Source organism: Siphateles boraxobius, unplaced genomic scaffold (assembly GCF_051911475.1).
Source record: "Siphateles boraxobius isolate OS27281-9 unplaced genomic scaffold, OSU_SipBor_1 61, whole genome shotgun sequence".
Classification (NCBI taxonomy): Eukaryota; Metazoa; Chordata; class Actinopteri; order Cypriniformes; family Leuciscidae; genus Siphateles; species Siphateles boraxobius.
In genome coordinates this window covers 11,855,247-11,877,434 of record NW_027509188.1, presented here as the reverse complement: position 1 = coordinate 11,877,434, position 22,188 = coordinate 11,855,247, and the positions used below count along the sequence as shown (strand labels likewise).

Sequence of the window (22,188 nt, the reverse complement as noted above, 5' to 3'; positions counted from 1 at the left end):
GGCAGGGTGGCTGAGGGGGTTCAGGATCTATGTGATCATACACCTCCTCAGCCATCTCATGCGCATCCTGAAGATGCGCAGTGCGAGCGATCTAATGTTTAGGAGACCTAGCTTTAGAAATTGTTTTTATTCACTAATTTTAAGATTTTCTGGTTTAATCATGATTAGATTTTTTCTAGATCCTACAATAGATTTATTGTTTGACCTCACTAATCGAGGAATAGACACCGTTTCTATATACTGTACTATACTCACACTTCTATCAATTAAGTGGGTAGAACAAAGACTGTAATTTGAGTTTTGATTTTCTAGTCATACTGTGCGTAGTGTCTTGGAGATTTTATCAGACAGAAGATCCGCTCCGATTCTGCTGAGGTGCAGGCCATCAGCACAGAAAAGCCTAGGTCGCCCTGAGAAAAGATTCTAGTTATTTACAAAGAGCAGTATCTGTTCATTACACCATGACATTAACCATTCATTTAGAGCAAATAATTTACTGAACCTTACATGTCCATGTCGGTACGTGGGAAGCGGTCCCCCATGCAGTATATTTGGGGGGTAAATATTTATCTGAATATTTAACATGATGGCTTTAAATCTGTATACCTAAGGTAAATATGAAATGACATCACTGATATGTCAAGATGTTGGTCTGTCCAATAATCTAGTGTAAAACATTGGGGGTGGATGTGATGAGTGTATATTGTTACACTAGATTATTGAAATAATTGGGAACTAATGGTTTATATTTAAGGGCATTTTATTTTGAAATAATTTGTTTAGGAAGAAATTACAATCGAGTAATCTATGGTCATGTGACCATAAGCAAAATATGTTATTTTAATTTATATGTGTGTTTGTATTTCCATGTTATTTTCTTTGTTTTACACTTTTTATAAATGTGTTAATCTGTGTAATGGACCAGAGATTCTCTTAGAAGTTTCTGATGGGGTCGCAGACAGAAACCCACTACACTAGAAGTGAGGAACCTGCTTTACAGATTTGCAGACACATGTTTTTCACACATCACTCAAACACAAAACCAGGAAACAGGAAACAGGAAACTCTTCAGTTCAGAAACACTGAAACTGAAGTGCAGTTGAGCCGTTGTGTGTTTGTGTCTCTGTATTCAAGCAGTAAAATGGCAGAAGCAAGAATTTCTCAGGATGAGTTCCTGTGTTCAGTGTGTCTGGATCTCCTGAAGGATCCAGTGACCACTTCCTGTGGACACAGTTTCTGTATGAGCTGTATCACATGCTGCTGGGATCAGGAGGATCAGATGAGGGTCTACAGCTGCCCTCAATGCAGACAGACCTTCAGTCCAAGACCTGCTTTAACTAAAAACACCATGCTGGCTGAAGTGGTGGAGAAACTGAAGAAGACTAAACTTCCTGCTGACTGTTACGCTGGAGCTGGAGATGTGCAGTGTGACGTCTGTGATGGAAGAAAACGCAAAGCCGTCAAGTCCTGTCTGGGGTGTCTGGAGTCTTTCTGTCACAGTCACCTTGAACAACATGAGAGTTTCTTTAAAGAAAAGAGACACAATCTGACTGATGCCACTGGACGACTGCAGGAGATGATTTGCCAAACACATGATAAACTCCTCGAGGTTTTCTGCCGCACTGATCAGAAGTTTATATGTTTGCTGTGTATGGATGAACATAAAAACCACGACACTGTATCAGCTGCAGCACAGCGGACAGAGAAACAGGTATGAACTATAAAGTAGACACTGATGAAAAAATATTGACACTATTTACATTGGCACCCTGAAGATCAGGTAACATCATTCACACTGCAGACGTCCGCAGAAATTAACAGAAACTGCAAGGGGACTTTCAGAAAGCTGAACTTAACAGAAAATATGGTGAAAATGAACCGTAAACATACTGTATTTATCAACACAAACTTTTGAAAAACAGGCTTTGATGAAGCAACATAAAATAATAGAAAATATTCACAGATTGTTTGACAAAATATATCTCTCTCAAGAATAACGCAAGTTAAATGCAGCGACAGACAAAACACTAAATCTGTCTCAGTCCATATGAACTCGTCGTTGCTTCACTTCAAGCTTTGGCTTCTGTTCTGTTTTCAAAATTAGTTTTTGATAGAAATGTGATGCCTGTATTCATGTAAATTAGAAGGACTGATTCCTGATCAACATTTTATAACTGATGGCAGTTATTAACAGAAATACTGTTACGCAGCAGAAAGACTGTCAGTGGGAAGCTTTACATGTGTTCAAATCAGTTTCACTTTTATGATACTTATGCTTGCAGTGTGAAAGAGGCCTCATGCTTAATGTAAATTCATATACGATGGTGGAAACTAATCTATCATACCTTTAATAAGTTTGAACCAACAGCCATTGCTTATTTATTCTACTGTTACTGGATTTAACTTTTAACATGATGATTTTGTCAAGGGTGAGGTGAGGGGATGAAGCGAGTAAACAGTAAAGCAGAAGGTAAGGGATTTTATTAGTTATAAAATAAAAATAAAACAAAAACTACCCTAAGGTGGAGGCAGGCATGGCTGGTCAAGGCATGAATTGGATGTGCAAATAGGATCTGGCAGGACAGGATACAAGAGGAACATATGACAACGATCTGCCACAGGACTGCAAACACAAGGAGAATATATAGGGCCAATCAAGTCAGGTGATTAGGGAAAACAGGTGGGGCAAATTAACCAATGATCAGATAACAAATAGCCGCATGATGCTCAGCACAAGACAAAACTTAACATGAAAGCACACGGCCGATGGAAACATGAATCACATGCTACACAGAACACAACACGCGGACAGAAGAGTGTATTGCTAGAGCGAACTCGAAACCTTATGCTTACACAACAAGACCAAGAACAAGCAAATGCTTATGTCTTAGCGGCCCCTAATTTAATAACAAATTATCATTTAGACGGAAGTGAATAAATCAAAACTAACTTTAGCTGGAAAAAACATTTTTCAAGAGCCACTATAAAACCAAACCAATCTCTGTTACCTTAAATTATATGTTTATCTCTGTAAAGCTGCTTTGAAACAATCTACATTGTTAAAAGTGCTATATAAATGAGGATGACTTGACTTATGCTGTGAACTCACAGCAGAATACAAACACACAGAGCATGAATGTCCGAATCCCGGCACAGAACCGAAACCAAACTAAACATGAGTGGCAAAAAACCAAGAATAAACTAGACCAAAGTGACAGAACCCTGACAGATATGTGAGAGCATTATAAACTGAAATCTGTTATTGATTTGTGGTGTAGAAGCAGCTGAAGGAGACGCAGAGGTCGTTCCAGCAGAGGATCCAGCAGAGAGAGAAAGATCTTCAGCAGCTGAGAGAGGATGTGACGTCTCATAAGGTGAGTCTGGAGAAGAAGAAAATTTAAGGAGTCTCAGTCAGGACCAGGCCCGAGGGAAGACAATCCAGCAGTCTCGGCAAATTAAGAATATGCCGCCCCCTACGTTCAAATTTTGAAGAGAAAAAAAATGCCAACTTATCACATATTGAACCCTACTGTTGACTTAAGACAGGTGTAATGAATTAATACAGTTGACTCACCATTTAAAAGAGCACCTATCTTGCTTTGGCTGCTGCAAACTGTTCTTGAAGTAATCCAATTTGCGACAGATTTGGAGCTCAATTGAAATTTTGCCTAATCCATTTAAATGATCTTGTGACAACGTTTACATGCACAACTTTTGTTTCAATCGGACTGAATTCATTCTGATTGATGAATCCGAACGTAGTGTTTACATGAACACAAAATGAAGTGATCGGATTTGTGTGCGTGTTTATGTCACAAGCTTCAAATCGGAATTTAATTTTGACATGCGCTCATTCCAAGAATATACAGAGTTTCCTGCTTTTTGCACATAATAACCATTCTCCTACATTGGATCTTTATTTGTTTTAAACAGCAAACTTAATATTTATCCATTTCTGTTCATAATTTGGAGACAATGAGCATATGAACCGTTGTTCCTTGCTGCTTATATTTATAACGCTGTAAAAATGCCTCTACTCGCTTCTCATCGTCTGTGGATGAGGGATGAGAATCTGAAACTCAGATTGGTGGGCCGTTGTCCTACTTCACTTCACAGACACTGAGGAGTGAAAGGAGAATTTTAGAATGACTGGACATTAATTTATATGACAGTTTATTCAACAGGAAGGACAGCTCGTTCCGCGTCATTTGGTTGCATAAAACGCATTGTTGAGTTTTAAGTCGCAGATAGTTCTTCACAAGTTTGAGATGCTTGTGCTTGTCATGGTTCGGCGCCCTCTAGTGTAAGGGCCACCCATTGGCCCAACGACGGAATCCAACGGTGTGGGCGAAGGTATAATGTGTGTATGTCTTTTCAGCGCTCCAGTGAAGTTCACCTTATTTATTAGAATTTAGTTTTAATATTACTTTAGCTCTGTGCTTAATCTGACTCCAATTTCAAATGATAATCAAATTTACATTGTGTTTCTTATTAGAAAATAATCATAAATATTGATTATGATTTAATTTAGATATTTGATTATTCTGGGTATCCCATACTTTCAATTATTCGTTCATTAAAGGACCCAGTATCGCTTTGAGACTTCACGTCGCGAATATGCGCTCACGATCTCAAACTAGCCAGTTCTGAAATAGTCAGAGGATGCAGTGCAACTATTTTACCCTTAAGATGCCGCTCACTGCTGACTCATAACAAAGGTGTAATTTTTTAATAGTCACAAGATGCAACTTGCTAAGTCAGGGATAGTCAGAAATCGTAAGGTCTCCTTAATGATGTGCTCCGTGCTCCATTCATTAGTGCCTTCAATGTGATCTATCCTGGACAGAGATTTGCGCAAACACCAGACTACACATTAATCCATACTAGAAAAAGGATTACAATAATGCAGAATAAATCAAATATAACATTTGCCACAACCACAGCCACAGACACAGCACTGCATGGGGTTTTTCCTGGTTACAGTTTCCCAAAGACTGCTCTGCCACTTACCCTTATATACCCAGACCAGAACAAAAGGCTTGTACAAATATGTTTTAGAGTTGTTTTGGGTCTATCCATGTACCCCAGGGGGAGAGAATTATCAGATATCTTGAAGAGACACCACCCAAAGAGGAGAACAGGATTCTCCTAAGTGTTCAATCTTTCTCATAATACCAATGACTGCAATGAAATTAAGACCATTTTACCAATCGTACCAATCGTACTGAGACATTTAAAATGATACCAAACATGAAAGGGAAATAACAATAGATTCACAAGATACATCATATAGACATTCTCAGTGAACTTTCAGTGACTTGAATCAGGGGAAAGGAAGGGAGGAGGGAGAGGGGGATGCAGAGATAAGGAAGGAGAAAAGTTTGGACAAGACAATGTCATGTGCTCTTTCTTTGAGATCTTCTGTTCAGGGTGCATTTTATTGCTTTATTGCAGGATGAGTTTTATCTCAGTTTTGTCTTAGGAAAATCAAATCTTACAATAGTGTCTGGCGCCCTGGGCAATTGCCCAGTTTGCCCAGCGCTTCCGCCGGCCCTGGTCAGGACTCACTGAAGCTCACTGTGTGATTGTGATGTGTGTCCTAACAGCGCTCTGCACAGACAGCAGTGGAGGACAGTGAGAGGATCGCTGAGCTCATCCGCTCCATTAAGAGAAGCCGCTCTGAGGCGACACAGAAGATCAGAGATCAGGAAAAGACTGCAGTGAGTCGAGCTGAAGAACGACTGGAGCGACTGGAGCAGGAGATCAATGATCTGAGGAGGAGAGACGCTGAGCTCGAGCAGCTTTCACACACACAGGATCACATCCATTTCCTGCAGGTAACAGAGATCTAGAAGAACAGGATCATAGTGAACCTGAGCAAGAGACTCACAGGGAAACATTTCATGAGAGCAGAATGAGCAGTTGACTGAAGTGTTGATCTGTGTGTTTGGTTATTATGTATTCATCAGTCAGACTCTCATCTGATCGTATTGTTTAAAAAAAAGAAAACACTTAGAAGTTAATTTCAGCTCAGGAAATCTCACAGGAAACAATTTTCTGAATAAGCATGGGCTTAGTATTACCTGAGATAATTTTTCTGAACCTTCTTACACAAGGTAAAAGTCACCGTAATCTTTACTGACATTGTATGTAATGATTACTGAGACGGGACTAAAATTACTGAGAAACTCTGGTAATAATTACTTTACCCCACCTCTCCATGTTAAACTAATCCAGTCCGAACAGGGCTTATGACTGAAATAATCTAGGTCTGTGGTCCTGTGGCTGCAAAACAAGCCAAAAATCACCACCCCTCCCTCAGACTGCTTGACTTTTGGTATGAGGTGTTTTTTGCTGATATGCTGTTTTTGTTTTTTGCTAAACGTGGCACTGTGGATTATGACAAACATCTCCACTTTGATCTCATCTGTCCAAAGGACATTGTTCCAGAAGTCTTGTGGTTTGTTCAGATGCAACTTTGCAAACCTAAGCCATGCTGCCATGTTCTTTTTAGAGAGGAGAGGCTTTCTTCTGGCAACCCATCCAAACATGCCATACTTCTTCAGTCTTTTTCTAATTGTCCAGTCATGAACTTTAACATTTAACATGTTAACTGAGGCTTGTAGAGTCTGAAGTGTAGTTCTTATGTGTTTTCGAATTCATGAGAGCAGAATGAGCTGCTGACTGAAGTGTTGATCTGTGTGTTTTGTTATTATATAATCATCAGTCAGACACACTTACAAATGCATTTCACCCCTGGAAAGTAAACATGTTCTAAGCTCTTTCTTCTAGAAGATATATCTGCCAAACTCCACTAGCGCCACCAACAGTTCAAAACTTCTCACATTTAAACTTTTTTTTTAACCAAAATTTTCATTCTAATTTCTTACATCATGGTGAAATTGATGGTACAAATTTTGAGTAATGTTCACCAAATTGCATCAGGTGATTTTCAAACCTAATGGATGTGCAGTTTCATAATTGTTTGACCGTTCCCTTGAGGATCACACCCATCAGTATCTCCATCTAGATCACATGGTGCTCCACCCAGATGACTCCCTGTGCGCCTTATATCACACCGGGCTCAAAGATCAGACGATGGCATGCCTGCCCGTGGATGGCCCTCAAGGGATATTCTGTGAGTACGCTGAGTCGGTATTCTCCAGTTGTGGTTCCCCCTTCACAGTGGGTGAAAAGATCCCTAATACGGTTGTAGTGACTAAAGTGCGATTTGTCACTTCCTTTAGTCGCCATTACAGGGAATTCAATACTGCTCCAATGATGAGATGGTGTAAGCTCCACCCAATGGCCCAAAAACGGAATCCACTGTTGTGGTCGGAGGTATTCAGCGTGTATGTCTTTTCTGGCGCTTCTGGAAAATCAACTGTTTAATAAATTAAAGTGATTTTCCAATTTTAATTCTGACTCCATGAATAATTTAATCTGACTCCAAATTTAAATGACTCTTTATTTTTTACTGAGTTTCTATCTTAACAGCTGATCAAAAGATTAATTTTGATTTAATTTAGATCGTTGATTATTCTGAGTCTCTCATACTTATGAGGCTCTCAGTTATTAATTCATTATGGACCCAATGCCACATAGAGATCACGTCGGCCGGATCGTGTTTCTCACGGACACAATCTTGTCAGTTCTGACTTTAGTCAGTGGATGCAGGGTTAGCTAATACCTCTCTTTCAAGCCCCCGGTTACACCTCAGTCCCGTGAGCCTGTGGCTCCGCCTTGGCCCTCCAGATCAGTGGTGTTACCCTGGGTCTTCGTACTTCGACTCTGTATGGATCTGAACATCTCTCAGCTCCGCCTCGATTGATTGGTCCCTTGGTTCAGCCCGGATCCAACGCCGAAGCTCCACTGTGGGCTCTTCCTCCAACAGCTCGTCCATGGTCGGCTCCTTCACCGCCGGTGCCACGGCTGACCCGAGGGTTCTGGTAGAAACAGCCCTGAATGTGTCACACTGATGCGCTTTATCTGTTATATTTGTTATTAGCAGATGCTTTATATGGGATCTGTCTATGAAATAATTTGGAGGATAGTGTAAATGGCAAATGCTAGAAATTGTAGTTCTAATGTTATTTAATGAATATGTTTTCTGTTTTCGGTAGAGTTTCCAGTCTCTCTTAGCTCCTCCTGAATCTACAGACATAAATGACAATCCCTTCAGTTCTCTCTCCTCTTTTGATGGTGTGAGAGAATCTGTCCGTCAGCTGAGAGACAAACTGGAGGATTTCTGCAAAGAGGAGTTGAAGAAGATCTCTGAGAGAGGTAAAGTCCTGGAGATTCTGCTCTCAGAAATGATCATCCATCATCTCATATCATGTAGAAGATAATATTAGAAATGTCTTAGGAACAGATGCAGGGATAATTTTCTCTTGACATGATAATCATACACTTAACATCTGTTGATTTCCACAGTTACTTTCACCAACATTGTTCCCAGGATGAGGAACGACTTCCTACAATGTAAGTCACTAAGAAAACAAGCAGAAAAAGTGTTTCAAGTTCTTCCTATAGAAGGTATAAGAAAACATGACAGAAGAGTTTTAGAGTTGATTGTGAAAATGATGATTTGCACAGGATATCTGATAAACGGTACTGTGAGACTGCTGATGTTGAACATGAAGAATTCAGTTACACTGAAAAAAATATAACATAGATTCAACCTGAAAAATGTAAGTTAATAATTCACACAAAGTATTTTGAACTTAAGTCACCATGAATCAGTAAATTTGGTTGAACTTGTAATTTTCCTTGCCAAGGGTAAATCATTTTTTTAAACAGTTGGAGCAAGCTCCCCCCCCCCCTCCCCCCAATTGAACAGACAAGATTACCATAAATGGGTAATAACTAGGTACTAACCCTGAACCTACCCCTAACCCATGTACTTACCTTATATTACCCAGTACTTTCTTAGGTAAGTACACTATAAGTACACGTAAGTTAACGCACTGTAAAATTAAGCATTATTACCCAGTACTTTCTTAGGTAAGTACACTGTAAGTACACGCAAGTTAACGTACTGTAAAAGGAAGCGTTACCAAAAACTCCTGTGTGGTCGTCTTGAAAGCATTTGACAAAACAACTTCCCTCAGGGCTTTCAGCTAAAAAAATTGCATTTTTGGAGCAATATTGATAGATTATCATAGGTTTAAGTCAGATTTCTATAGAGAGTAATAATATTTTTTTAATTTATACCCAAAATGTGCCGATGTAATCATTATGAGCGCTGGATACTCTGATGTACTGTGTTGTCAATCCATACTGGCAGCCTGAGCACATTTAGTCCATATATGGAATAAATGAAGAAGAGCTATATCATGTGACATCCCAGGAAGTCCCTGACATAAACAAAGCTTCCAGAGATCACTGTAACATGCAGATTAAAGATGTTTTGGAGACAATTAACATGATTGCAACGATATATGATGTATATGAGAGTATATGAGAGACAGTAGACTGAATGGATCCTTAGAAGATGACAATAAACATCAGTTTGCATTTTAGAATCTAATCAAAATAAAGTCATAGACATTATCTTGAAAAACATTAAATACAGAGTTTTAGACTTATCTTCACATTTTAAATATAACATGGTCAGACATGTGGCTTTAGCGGCAGTGCATTTCTAGATACAATGCCAACTTCAATTTTATTTTCATGAAGATATTTCATAAAAATAAATTTCTAATAACTTTACAAAAAATATTTATAACTATTTTGTTCATTGTGACAATAATTAATTCTAAATTTACAAAAGACTGCCATGTGTCAGCTTTGAAATTAGATCATACTTGTGCTTTTAGTACAAAGGGTTCATGAACTGTATGTGGTTTAGTTTGGGTATGCCATTTCTGGGGATTTTTCAAAAATGGGGTTGCTGGCTAACAGGTGCATTAACGTACCCTGAGACCAGTCTCTTCTTAATTGCTCATCCTGTATGTTAAATTTAATAATAATAACACAGGAACGTAAATCTATTAAGTTGTTTTAGTCTTGTTGTACAGACATAATCTAATTGTGTGGAAAAGTTGTCCTTAACGCAATGATGTACTAAAAACCGAAAGGTTTTTCCTTTACATTTTTCTTTGTGCGGACGATTAACCCTAACCTTTTGTACCTAACCCTAACCCTAACATTGTCAAAACAATCCCAGTTCAAACAGACCTGCGAAAACCACTTAAATCGCTGTATTTGCTGCCAGGCCAGTAGATGGCGATGTCATTTTGTAAAGAAACACTGTGCTGAACACGTAATGAGTGCAGTTTTTGCTCATTGAGTGAAGCAACACACATGATGTTTGTCATGTCGCCTCTCATAGTCTGAACACAAATTCTGCAAAACCTAACATAACAGAAACTCTTTTACATGTCAAACATAACTGAACATAATAACATAATCAGCAGGCATTTCCTTCAAAAACACTACAATTACAATTAATTTCAGCATTTACTCTCCTGATCATACAAAGCATGCTTGGAACTAAAAATCCACAGCCCAGTTTCAGTTAATGCAACACAAATTATTCAGATAGTTCCAACACAATTGGATGAAGTATATTTTGAGTGGATTTTTTAACACACTTTTTTTTTTAAATTAAGACAAAATGTTCAGCAGTTGTGTGGTTTTTAATTAAAAAAATCTTTTTACAGTGTACATTAAATTCACAAGTCCTGATTCTGTTGTGTTTTATCTCCATCAGATTCCCATCAGTTCACTCTGGATCTGAACACAGTGAATAAATACCTCCGTTTGTCTGAGAGGAACAGAGTGATTACTAACACTCTTACAGAGCAGTCGTATCCTGATCATCAAGACAGATTTGATGATGTGTGTCCTCAGGTGTTGTGTAGAGAGAGTGTGTGTGGACGCTGTTACTGGGAAATTAAGTGGAGTGGGCGTGTGTTAATATCAGTGTCATACAAGAGCATCAGCAGGAAGGGAGGGGGTTTTGACTGTATGTTTGGACGTAAAGATCAGTCCTGGAGTTTGATCTGCTCTTCCTCCAGTTACTCCTTCATACACAATAGCATAGAGACTAAACTCACTGTAAAGCCCATCAGCAGGAGAATAGGAGTGTGTGTGGATAACAGGAGAATAGGAGTGTATGTGGATCACAGTGCAGGAACTCTGTCCTTCTACAGTGTCTCTGACACAATGAGCCTCATCCACACAGTCCAGACCACATTCACACAAACACTCTATCCTGGGTTTTATGTTTATTATAAATCATCAGTGAAACTGTGTTGATGAATCAAAATATACATTAGAGAGATTCTACCCATAATGCTTTGGGCTGCATGATAAATCAGTAACAGTGAGATGTTATAGTCTCTTATTTTCTCTTCATTACATCAATAACACAGCTGAACTTAAAGAGAAAACCAGAAAAAACAGGCAAGAATACTAACAATTGTGTCAATAGAGACACAATGAGACTCACTGCAAACATGTCTGGATGATACAAACAAATCATAGATGATCTCAATAGACAAAGACGTTAAAGTTAGAAGCAATAACAAAAGAAATACAGGAACAGAATGTCAAAGTCGAGGGAATTAAGACACATATTCAAGAGAATGAATCAATCGCACAGTTTGTTGAACATTTCCTGTGTAAATGAAGGATATCTAAGGATCTCAATAGAAACTTGTGTGTGTGCCACTTCAACCATACATCTGTGTCGTGCTTTATATCCTTTCATTTTATACGTGTTGTTAAGCAGTCTGAAATAAACACACTTGTTGTATTTATGCTGTTCATATAGTGATGGGGAGTCGACTACAAAAGAGTCGATTCTGGGTCTCGGAATAGCCGTAGAGTCAGGCTCCACTCCAGCACAGGAATTTAATCCGTTTCTGTGCATGTAACTTACTTTAGAAATAGATAACAGTCATAGTGACTTCAGTTTGTAATTATACATGCCTCCGTGCCAGCTTTGTAGTTTAAATGATGTTATATTAATACTAACCATAAATCATTACAAACTGACATCAAGAATAAACACATCAAGTTAACATTATTGTGTATTTTTGTATGTACTGTATTAATTTTTAATATCTTTAACTAGACCATCCAAGCAGTTTTTTAAGACAACAATCATGTGTGTTTAGAGCCATCACCCGCCCAATATAATAAGATAAATTCATGAAGGAATACCTCCTTTCCTGTTTAATTCTGACATAATATTCAACCATGGCTGTTTCTTGTAATTTTTCTGTAAAATGAAGTATCGGCAACAGCTAGGTAACAACGTTGATACTCCTCGTCAAGTCAAGGTAATGTCATCGCTCAATTAGACTAATTCAGACAGTTAAGGGTATTTTAAAGTTTGTGTTGGGGAAAATAAATAAATGATTTAATATCATAGTATGTAATATGTACTGCAATCTTGTATTATTCCTGATGCTGCTTTGGTGTAAAGTAAATAAAGTTAAGTAGTTGATTCCATCGATTCCTACGGTGGGAGACGGGAGTTGACTCCAAAAAACCTGGAATCTAACACCTCTATGGTCAGACGAAGCCTGATCAATGAAACGTATAGAAGTGAGATTATTCCATAAACCCTGCTCATTCTTTATTGTCGTTATATTGTCTACTGCTTTCTGCTCTTCACTGGCTTTCTCAGGCCAGAGGAATGAGTGCTAGCGAGCGACACCTGCATTTCTCGAGTTTTGCCAGGACTTGAAGAATGATGAGCGTGAGAAAGGAAACCACAGACAATAGATAATAATAATAATAATAATTCATTACATTTATATAGCGCTTTTCTCAACACTCAAAGCGCTTTACATTGAAGGGGAACCTCCTCGACCACCGCCAATGTGCAGCATCCACCTGGATGATGCGACAGCAGCCAGATTGCGCCAGAACGCTCACCACACACCAGTTTACTGGTGGAGAGGAGACACCATATATATACACATACATAGATATACATATATACATATATATATATATATAGAGAGAGAGAGAGAGATACTGATAGATAGAGAGAGAGAAAGAGAGAGAGAACCAGAGACGTTTATGCTATTGGTCCCTTTCAAAAGCTTTTCTCAATGCTTCGCTCATAGCACTATGGAAAAACGTATTTGTTTGATCGATTGTGAAGTATATGTGGCAAACACACCAAGGAACTTGGCTTTAAAGCTACACTGTGTAACTTTTTTAGTTTATTCTTAGCTAAAAACACTAAGTTCTTTCAAAAATATATGTGCTCATTAATGTATATTTACTTCGTTCAAGTAATAAAGTATTCTCGTGAGTGTATAATATGCCATTGAAAATACATACGGGTGGGGGGTTCTAATGTCGGTCGCCATGTTGCCCCTCCATCTTGAAAGTACATTAGCCAAAGAGGGACATACGGTTAATTCAAGCTTCACCTTTCACTCATGGACGAGGTCGAACTGGAAGCCATGTTAATCTTGGACTACATTGGCCACCGTAGGAGTTAAAACGAAATCGGAATTGAGAGGAACAGAAACTAATATTCACTGGATGGTCATATACCTTTTCACCGCTAGATGGGGGTAAAAATCACACAGTGTAGCTTTAAATAAAAGATCAGAATGAGCTCTGATCATTACAGTCATTGGAAGTTCATGAGAGGCTATAAATAGAGGTGAAACAAGTGCGCCTTCAGGTTTCTTTGTCTTCAGAGACTGCATTGTGTGTGTGTGTGTGTGTGTGTGTGTGTGTGTGTGTGTGTGTGTGTGTGTGTGTGTGTGTGTGTGTGTGTGTGTGTGTGTGTGTGTGCGTGCCCTAAACTCTTTATCTGTCCACTTAAGCCGCGTTTCCACTGAAATTACCCATAACAATTTGTTGCAGGAATTTTTTTTGCGCAGGAACTTTTTTTTCCCCAGACCTGTTGCTGTCTGCATTTCCACAGCGATCTAAAGTACCGAGAAGATAAGGCAAATAGTCTGTTGATGTAGGACTACGCGCGCCTTTACAGTTGTCGCTGGATTTCAACCTCTGAATCTAAACTTCATCGTCGGTCAGACAACTGTTACGGCATGCTACGCAACAGATGGTGGTTGAAATAAAATACTGCGTTGAGTCAACTAATCAGCATATTCAGCTCCCAATTCCCACCCCTTAAAGTTCATGAACTTTAAAAAAAAAGTACTACCTTGTGAGCAGGGACTTTCGGACGGGGAACAATTTACCCGGCACTTCCATTTAGACCCTAGTTCCTGCGGTGTAAACACACGGAGTACCACCTCAAAGTCCCTAGTTCCTGGGGAAAGTTCCTGTAGTGGAAACTTGGCTTTTGTTAGGAGTTTGAGAAATTTCTGCATACTCACAGCTGGAACTTTGTGTGAAAGAAAAATAAAAGTTGAACATCATGTTGCAAACAATCAGGCGATGTGTGCCTCCCTGTTCAGGGCCCATCCCAAAGTATGATACACATGAGTTTTGCTTTGAGTATTTGAGGGAAGAGCATGCTGCCCTTGCGTTTGAGCATTGGGACAGTGAGCCGTGTGAATTGTTTACTGTTAAAGTGCCTAGTGCTATTCTCGCGTATTTTCAAGGGCAAGCACACACATTGAGATTGTGGGGCTCGAGAGTTGATCTGATGTAAGACTAGAAAATCTGGAAGAACTGGAATATAGCACAACACTCTGAGAGAACAAAGCAAATCAACATTTGAACATCTCTCTTGTGCATCATTCGAGACGCAAGTCTCACCTAACAATACTAATCTACATCTTTTCCCTTGACCCCCCATTCTCCCCCGACTCCTTCTCCCTCATGGTGAGATCATCTGAAATTCACACAAGAATCTATATAGTTTTATGTGAATAATTATCATACAGTATCACAGTTTGATATAATTTGAAATGTCTCAGTGCGACTGGTACAAATCTCTCATTCTCAAACAAGTAAACCAGAAGGTAATAAGGTATTTAAGAGTTTTGAAATAATTCACATACATAGGAGGGTGTGTCTTCCAGGCATATGGCCTCATGTGGTCAGGTGTTAATCCAATTCAAATTTGTCACTGTTAGCAAATGGTTCCATGTAAATCAACTTCTGCCCCCAGTAAGTCTGGGATGGTGATTAAGGTGAATTCCCACTGTGAACTCATGTTTATATATGAAATGAGGTCTGTCTATATAATGAAATACAACTAGTGCTCAGGGCGTTATGTCAAGGTATTGCAACTTCTCTCTTTATTCTAGAGCATTTGATGTTTGTATCTATTATCTTTGAATTGATTATTCAACTGATACATTTACCTGACATAATAAATTGTAAACATTTGATTTTATTCTAATCGACTCAGACATTATTTTTAGTAAAGAGTTAAAAAAGAATAATCAAACATTCACATACACTTAATGATGCCCGGTGTTGCAGCCCTGGCATTAACAAACCCGCGTAGAGTTCGACTGGTGCAAATATCTTTATTGTGTCATCACGCACCGTGAAACTAAAACAAACAAAGCCACAATAAATCTTACAATACACGTATCAAAGACACATCTTCCATTGAATTAGCATTACACAATCAATTTTTCACGACATCAACAACAAATAAAATCATACACTTACCTTGTACCGCTTACCAAGGGTACAAACATCTAACAGAGGGTTGGGAAACTTCATTTAATCCTCACCATTCCTTTAGACAACGTACTACACGCGCCAAACGCTTCCTGCTCCGGTGTGGATGTATCTCTAACGAGCGGAGCCACTGAGCTTGCTTATATCAGTTCCGGGGCGCGACTGTTACCCGGACGTGACAAACTCATACTAACGACACAAGCAAAGTAACGTCCACTTACACCCAGATATCATTAAAACCTTTTTCATTTGTGGAGACATATGAGAAAATGTATTTAATTTAATCAAATTACTTTGTCACGCGGAAAGATGGAACGCGGAGAACTTCACCCGCTGACTGGAAAACCTTCTTTAGGCTGATCCAAACAATTTTACACTGACTAAGGACCGAGAGACAGGTCCGTCCCTTTCGCTCACTCTCTCTCCAGACTGGGATGTCCTCGTGTCCGGTTCTGTCATTTAAACTTTTTTATTAATAAAGAATTGCTCATGACATCATAACAAGTGAAGCCATCGTGCCATCTGATCACAATGAGCAAACGTCCTAAGCATGTAAATGGTTATTTATTTAAAATTTATTTATTTTTATATAAATTTGGAATAAATATGGAGGTTCCACCCCAAGATAGTCAAACAGTCAAGTCAAGTCAAGTCATCATCATTTATATAGCGCTTTTAACAATGTAGATTGTTCCAAAGTGGCTTTACAGTGACCTTCTGGCTTTACAGCAGCTCCAGAACAAAGCCACCCCCCCCCCAAAGTCAGCCTCGACTGATTCACCTCCGTCGCAACGATCACTAGTTATTAACTTAGGGGGCGCTAACACGACACCGTTTTAACAGAAAACTCTTAAGTTCCCTCTACGCAAACTTCGAGAATGCGAACCTGTGAGAACGCTGCCGGCGTGCAAATGTGCATCAAGAGTTCACTCTATAGACATGCACGTTTGAATATATGTGCGCAGGCATGTAGTCCTTCCCTAAAAACCAACCCTCAACAAACTACTTGTCTGGCCTTAAAATTTATAATACAGAATTTCTATTGCTTAGGATTACGGTGAATTTTTACTTAGGGAGACTACAATGCACTCCCCGATGCAATACTGTAGTAGACGGTTGCATAATTATAATTTTCATATAATCTTATAAATGAAGGAGGTCATAAAGTCATTACTGCTGTGCTGCTTGGAAACTTGTGGGCTTGAAGCTTTATTTTTCATTAGTTTAGTAACTGTTTCAATTAATTTTGTTTATAAGGTTTTGTTTATTTTCTTCTAATTGGGTTGAAAAATAAGCAGATCTAGCAGCTTTTAAGGCCTCTCTGTATGCAATCGAGTATGCAAACAGATTTGGGAAAGATTCTATAAAGCAAAAGTGGACCCCTTTGTCTCTCAAGAGACATTGCAATGTCCCCTCTGCTTCTCTCTGAGTCACCTAGCCACCCTGTGTGTGAATGCAATGGCGCACACGTTGCCCTGGCCACGTCTATATGTGTTTCCACCGACCGCTCTGCTCCTGGGAATCCTGGCCAAGGTCCGTCAACAAGGGTCTTGCCTCTTATTGATAGCGCTTCATTGGCCAACCAGAATTTAGTTCTCAGAAATAATATCCCTCCTTGACGGCTCGCCCTGGGTAATTCCGAACAGGAGGGACCTTCTGTCTCAGGCACAGGGGACAATATTTCATCCCTGGCCCGAGCTTTCATGTTTGGCCCCTGAGGGGGACCAACTGATGGATTCTGGTCTTCCAGCTGATGTTGTACAGACTATTCTGAGTGCTAGGATGTTCTCTACAAGAAAAAATCTATGCTCTTAAATAGGGTGTTTTTGAAAGGTGGTGTACTGCACCTCATGCAAACCCAGTTCACTGCCAGATTGTTTCAGTGGAGGAGTTTCTGCAGGGAAAATTGTCAACAAGCACATGCCCTGCTACTCTCAGGGTATTTGTGGCTGCCATATCAGCTTGCCACACCCTAAATGAGGGGGTTCTGTCGGGAAACTCTGACGCCAGCTCCATCTGCGGAGCAAGGTGGCCGAGGCCTCCCATTATAGCAAAGATCCCTTCATGGCACTTGGCCATAGTCCTTGAAGGGCTAGTCAAGACCCCTTTTCTACCACTGGAGTCAGTGCCTGACAAGCGTCTGTTTCTAAAGATGGTACGCAGCAGGTATGTGATGTGGCAGGCTTGTCCTCTCCGCACACATTTATCTAGTTTGGATGTTCGTGCTACTCCGGGCTCACATGTCCTTAACCCTTATGGCGGTCGAGTTTACTCAACAAGATGAGGCACTGAATAAAACGGCCGATTTTGTCAAATAGGGTGTCAAATTTCGTTCGACCTCCCCTCAACTAGATGGCAGACATGTCATACTTCATCCCTGACTCAAAAAAATGTCATGCTTCTATACAAAATCTTTTAGCTAGAGCGCATTGAATCAGTACGAACAAAAGTGGAGCTAGTGTGCAAGTGAGCCATTTTATCAGAGCAATATTGTCAACGTCAGCGAGTATTTGCATTAGATTATTATTATTATTATTATTATCTAATGGCATCAATAAAGCTTACCCGCAATGAAGTGTTGGGTCTTCTATTCGCGGACCCTGATTCTGAAGGGGAATATCTGCCTTCAGAAGATGACAGTGATTCTGAAAGTGAAAGTATAGCCCTACACAAAGCACAAACGGTGAATCCTTTTCCCAACGTAGATGGTCCTTTGCCAAATGTCAGTGGTGGGAACAATGTTTCCCGAGCTGTGCACACTTGGCGCGCGCGAGGCAGATCTGGCCGCGGTGCTCGTAGCAGGAGCAGAGGCGGTATTATGCAAGTCTATCGCAAGCATATGAATAATATATATGTGCCCCATAAATGGAATCAGAGTGCCTACTGTATGTAGTAAATTGAAAATCTCTAAAGCAAAAGGCCAACCGCTACATGCATTCGGTTTGTTTCTACCATTTATTAGTAATGATTTACACAGTTTGTTCACTACTTACTATTTACCTGAGCATTCAGTATTGTGCAATATAGCATACAGAAGGTGAGGGACATTTTGGGGGGAAAGAAGTTCTGCATTTTATCATTTAAACATGTGACTTTTCATGAAAATCCTATAATCCAAGATGGCTGCCACACTATGACGTCATAATATGCAAGTTAGATGGAAAAATGTAATCCCTATATAAACCCTGGGTCATCCTTAATATTTCTCTTATTTACAGAAAGTCTCTATCTTTTATCACTTTTAAGATATAGCCTTTTGAAATTAAAATGTCAAAATCGAACGTTTTAGGAAAAAACCTAAAGGGTTAACCCTCTGGGGTCTAAGTTGTTTTTGGGGTCCTTGAGATGTTTTGAGATGACCTGACATGTGTGCTTTTTTCTAAATATATTTTTTATTTAAAAAAAAATATATTCTGAAATAAGGTCACAAAACACATACTAAATACGTGTCCACAAGACATTTGACTAATCAATGTTGTCGCCTAGAGTTTTTGCTTCAAAATGATCTGAAAATCATCCTGCCTAATCATTCCCATAAAACAATAGATTGATTTAAATTTTGTAAAACACTTTTTGTTTGAAAAGGCAATATGCATGGGGGCGTGAATGGTCCAACCCGATCATGAATAATTATGTGGTTCACACCTGAGAAGACAATGACCTGCATAATGAGCTGCATAATGAGCCTTTCATTCAGGTGTGTCACATAAGAAAGAATGCAAGGACAATATATATATATCTATATATCCATATATATATATATATATATATATATCTATATATATATATATATCTATATATATATATATATATATATATATATATATATATATGTAGGGTATCTGGACTGTGTCAGGACGACTCATGCACTTATACATGTAAGAATGCTTTTAACCTCTCTGACTCTGGTTCATAACTCAGGTTGGGCACCACAGAGTCTGCCCCTAATGGCGTTCATTGACTCTTTCATGGCGAACTGAGTAAAATCCAAGCCTCCCCTTTCCAACGAGAAGGAACTTGTGTACGACACACAGCAGGGAAGGTCAGGCCTCAAAGATGTTATCTCCTCAGAGCCAAGCCAGGATGGAGACCAGAGCACATTCAAACACACACACACAAGAACCTTTCTCCAATATCCTCACTGTAAGGACTGGGCGAGGGGTGAATCTGAATAACTAAATACATCCTAGCTAAAATCCCATTGCCTTCAGGCCCAAAAAGCCTGGATGTAAATTAACATACACACACACACACACACACACACACACACACAAACACAACCACACACGCATCCCCCACAAGTGAAGCCCGCTCAGGACAGAGCGTGGTGTCCAGTTACGAGACATTTTTATGACTGACTGGAATGTCCCAAAGAAGGTGATTCTAAAGAGAAAGAAACTTCTCTTTTTAAACATTTAACCAGATATATTCGATGTGTTTTTATGTGTGTCCATTTGCCCATGTCACATTGGAATGACTATGATTTTATCGTAGCTTAAAGTGAATTATAAATACCTTCATTATGCATTTCAAATATAACTGTCTATTCCCATAACTTGTACACATAGTTCTGGACACCTCCAGAATGCTTTCGGTGTGATCAATCAGAATATGTACAGTAATATCCAGTAAAATATAGTTTACTATGTTTTCCATCTTTGGAGTGAAAAGAGACCAAAACTAACATCACTGGTGTTCTTAGATAACAGCGTTTACGACCCAAAGGAATGTTCACAGAACTGTGGCTCTCTCTGAATTCTAACCAAGGAGGAGAAATGAATCCTGTATTCATATATATATATGCTATTATATATCCACTTGAGAATTTTATGAACAATGTATCTAAGTTCCCTATCTCATGAGTTGCCTTTTTGTGGTTTGGTCTATGTTTCTCGACAACTCTAATGCGATAATGTTTTAAACTTTGCCAACTAATGTTTAACCAAATCCATTTGTGGCAAGTTTGGTCTCGATAAACTCCAATCTTCATTCCCCATTTGTTAATTGACATTACATTTTGCTAAACTTTGTGACACATTAGTATTATAAGAATTGTGAAGATTCTTCTCTTAAACACCCAATGAAACTAGAGATTTAAATGCTTCGTTATAACACAAAGGGTCATAAAATCTCCCTCCAAAGGGACAGCTCCTGATTGGACCCTCTTCCAAAAGAAGGCGGAAACGTCAGGTCTTCAAAAGGACTGAATACCAGTTTACTTCTCTCTTACCCTCTTGTCCTAGTGTCATAATGTAACGTCTCGCCTCCGGGCGAGCTCTTCGCCTTTCTTTTATTTGTTTCTAGTTTAGTTTGTGTTTTTCAGTCTTAGGTAAGTCTCCGTGTTTAATTCCAATCGACGTGTGAAAAGAACACCGCGTGACATGTCTCTTCAGCAAATCCATCTACAAGGGACCTTTAAACGAGCGCGCGCTCGTTTTGAAGGAGAAACACGCGCACGTGACCACGTGGCGAGAGACGCACACACGCTTCTTCACCAGCCATGCAAAGATGTGACGTTAACTCCGCGTGATTTCACCGTAGAGATCTTAATTTATTTTCTTTGTTAGTCAAAGTTTTGTTTTCCGTAGTCGACTCTGTTCACTTCCACAAAGTGAAACGAACTTAGCCGAACTATTTTCCTTTAATAATGTTACCCCAAAGACTTGGAAACTCCGTTCAACACGCGCGCCAAGCAGCACCCAGTGACGCTTCCTAAAGGACTCCGCTCACGCACGCGCAGGAATGCCGCGACACAGAGAGACCCAGAAACTCAAGTATATCTCTTTATAGAGCTTCTAAGAAGCATTAAGATGATGTTTTCGTGTTGTTACAGACAGGGGACTGTCAGGGTGAATGTTGCCAATGCTCTCTCTATCTCTCTCTCTCTCTCCCTCTTCCCCTCTCACACGTGTTTCCATTGTCCACACTCTATGCATTTCTCGTTCATCGATGCCGTATCGTGTTTTGTTGTTTATTATGTTTGTAAATACATATATCCCATGTAACCGTAGTAAATACATAAGTAGTTCTGCCTTATTAAATTCATTATATTCATTTGATTGATGTACTGCCTTTTTGCTCATTTTCAAGTCCCTTAAGTGTCAAAAGATCTTATAGCAACAAGATACAAATTAAAGATACTTTAAAGAGTATGTGTTTATAGGGCAGGAAACCCAATTCTTGTGGCCACAGAATTGCTTTTCCTGAAATCCTATAAAGTAAGATGATATTGTGGATTCCCACAAATATTAGTCTGACAATTGAGCTAATTAATTTAGCCTGTTTTGTAAGACGTGGTCCGTGTAGTTAATTGCAATCAACTTGTGGTTAAGTGCAATGATACACAGACATGCATGCAGGTAAAATGACATATCATCCCTTATCGGGAGTTTTATTAACATGTAAGACTGATCTAATCCAAACATGTATGAATAATTATTAATTACCAATTATTAATTATGATATGCAAATTCCCCACGGATTAGATCCGCCCCAGAGTCTTTACATATATATATATATATATATATATATATATATATATTAAGGGTGCACTGATCTGATACTCTGCATCGGTATTGCTCTGATATTGCCAATTTTTGT

At 39.2% G+C, this 22,188-nt stretch overlaps 1 protein-coding gene across 1 annotated transcript; it reads left to right on the top strand.

Annotated features, from left to right (window-relative positions):
* Window positions 1-1,055: 1,055 nt before the first annotated feature.
* LOC143718312 (E3 ubiquitin/ISG15 ligase TRIM25-like) lies at window positions 1,056-12,404 on the top strand. The gene is made up of 6 exons (XM_077209369.1): window positions 1,056-1,711; window positions 3,279-3,374; window positions 5,607-5,837; window positions 8,124-8,283; window positions 8,434-8,481; window positions 10,718-12,404. The coding sequence occupies exons 1-6, from the start codon at window positions 1,142-1,144 to the stop codon at window positions 11,263-11,265; spliced, it is 1,653 nt and encodes a 550-aa protein (XP_077065484.1). The 5' UTR covers window positions 1,056-1,141; the 3' UTR covers window positions 11,266-12,404.
* The last annotated feature ends 9,784 nt before the right edge of the window (window positions 12,405-22,188 follow it).

Coding starts and splice junctions, on each gene's coding strand:
- LOC143718312 (XM_077209369.1), top strand. CDS start 1,142: ATGGCAGAAGCAAGAATTTCTCAGGATGAGTTCCTGTGTTCAGTGTGT. Junction 3,375..5,606: donor AGGATGTGACGTCTCATAAG/GTGAGTCTGGAG, acceptor GTGTCCTAACAG/CGCTCTGCACAGACAGCAGT. Junction 5,838..8,123: donor ATCACATCCATTTCCTGCAG/GTAACAGAGATC, acceptor TGTTTTCGGTAG/AGTTTCCAGTCTCTCTTAGC.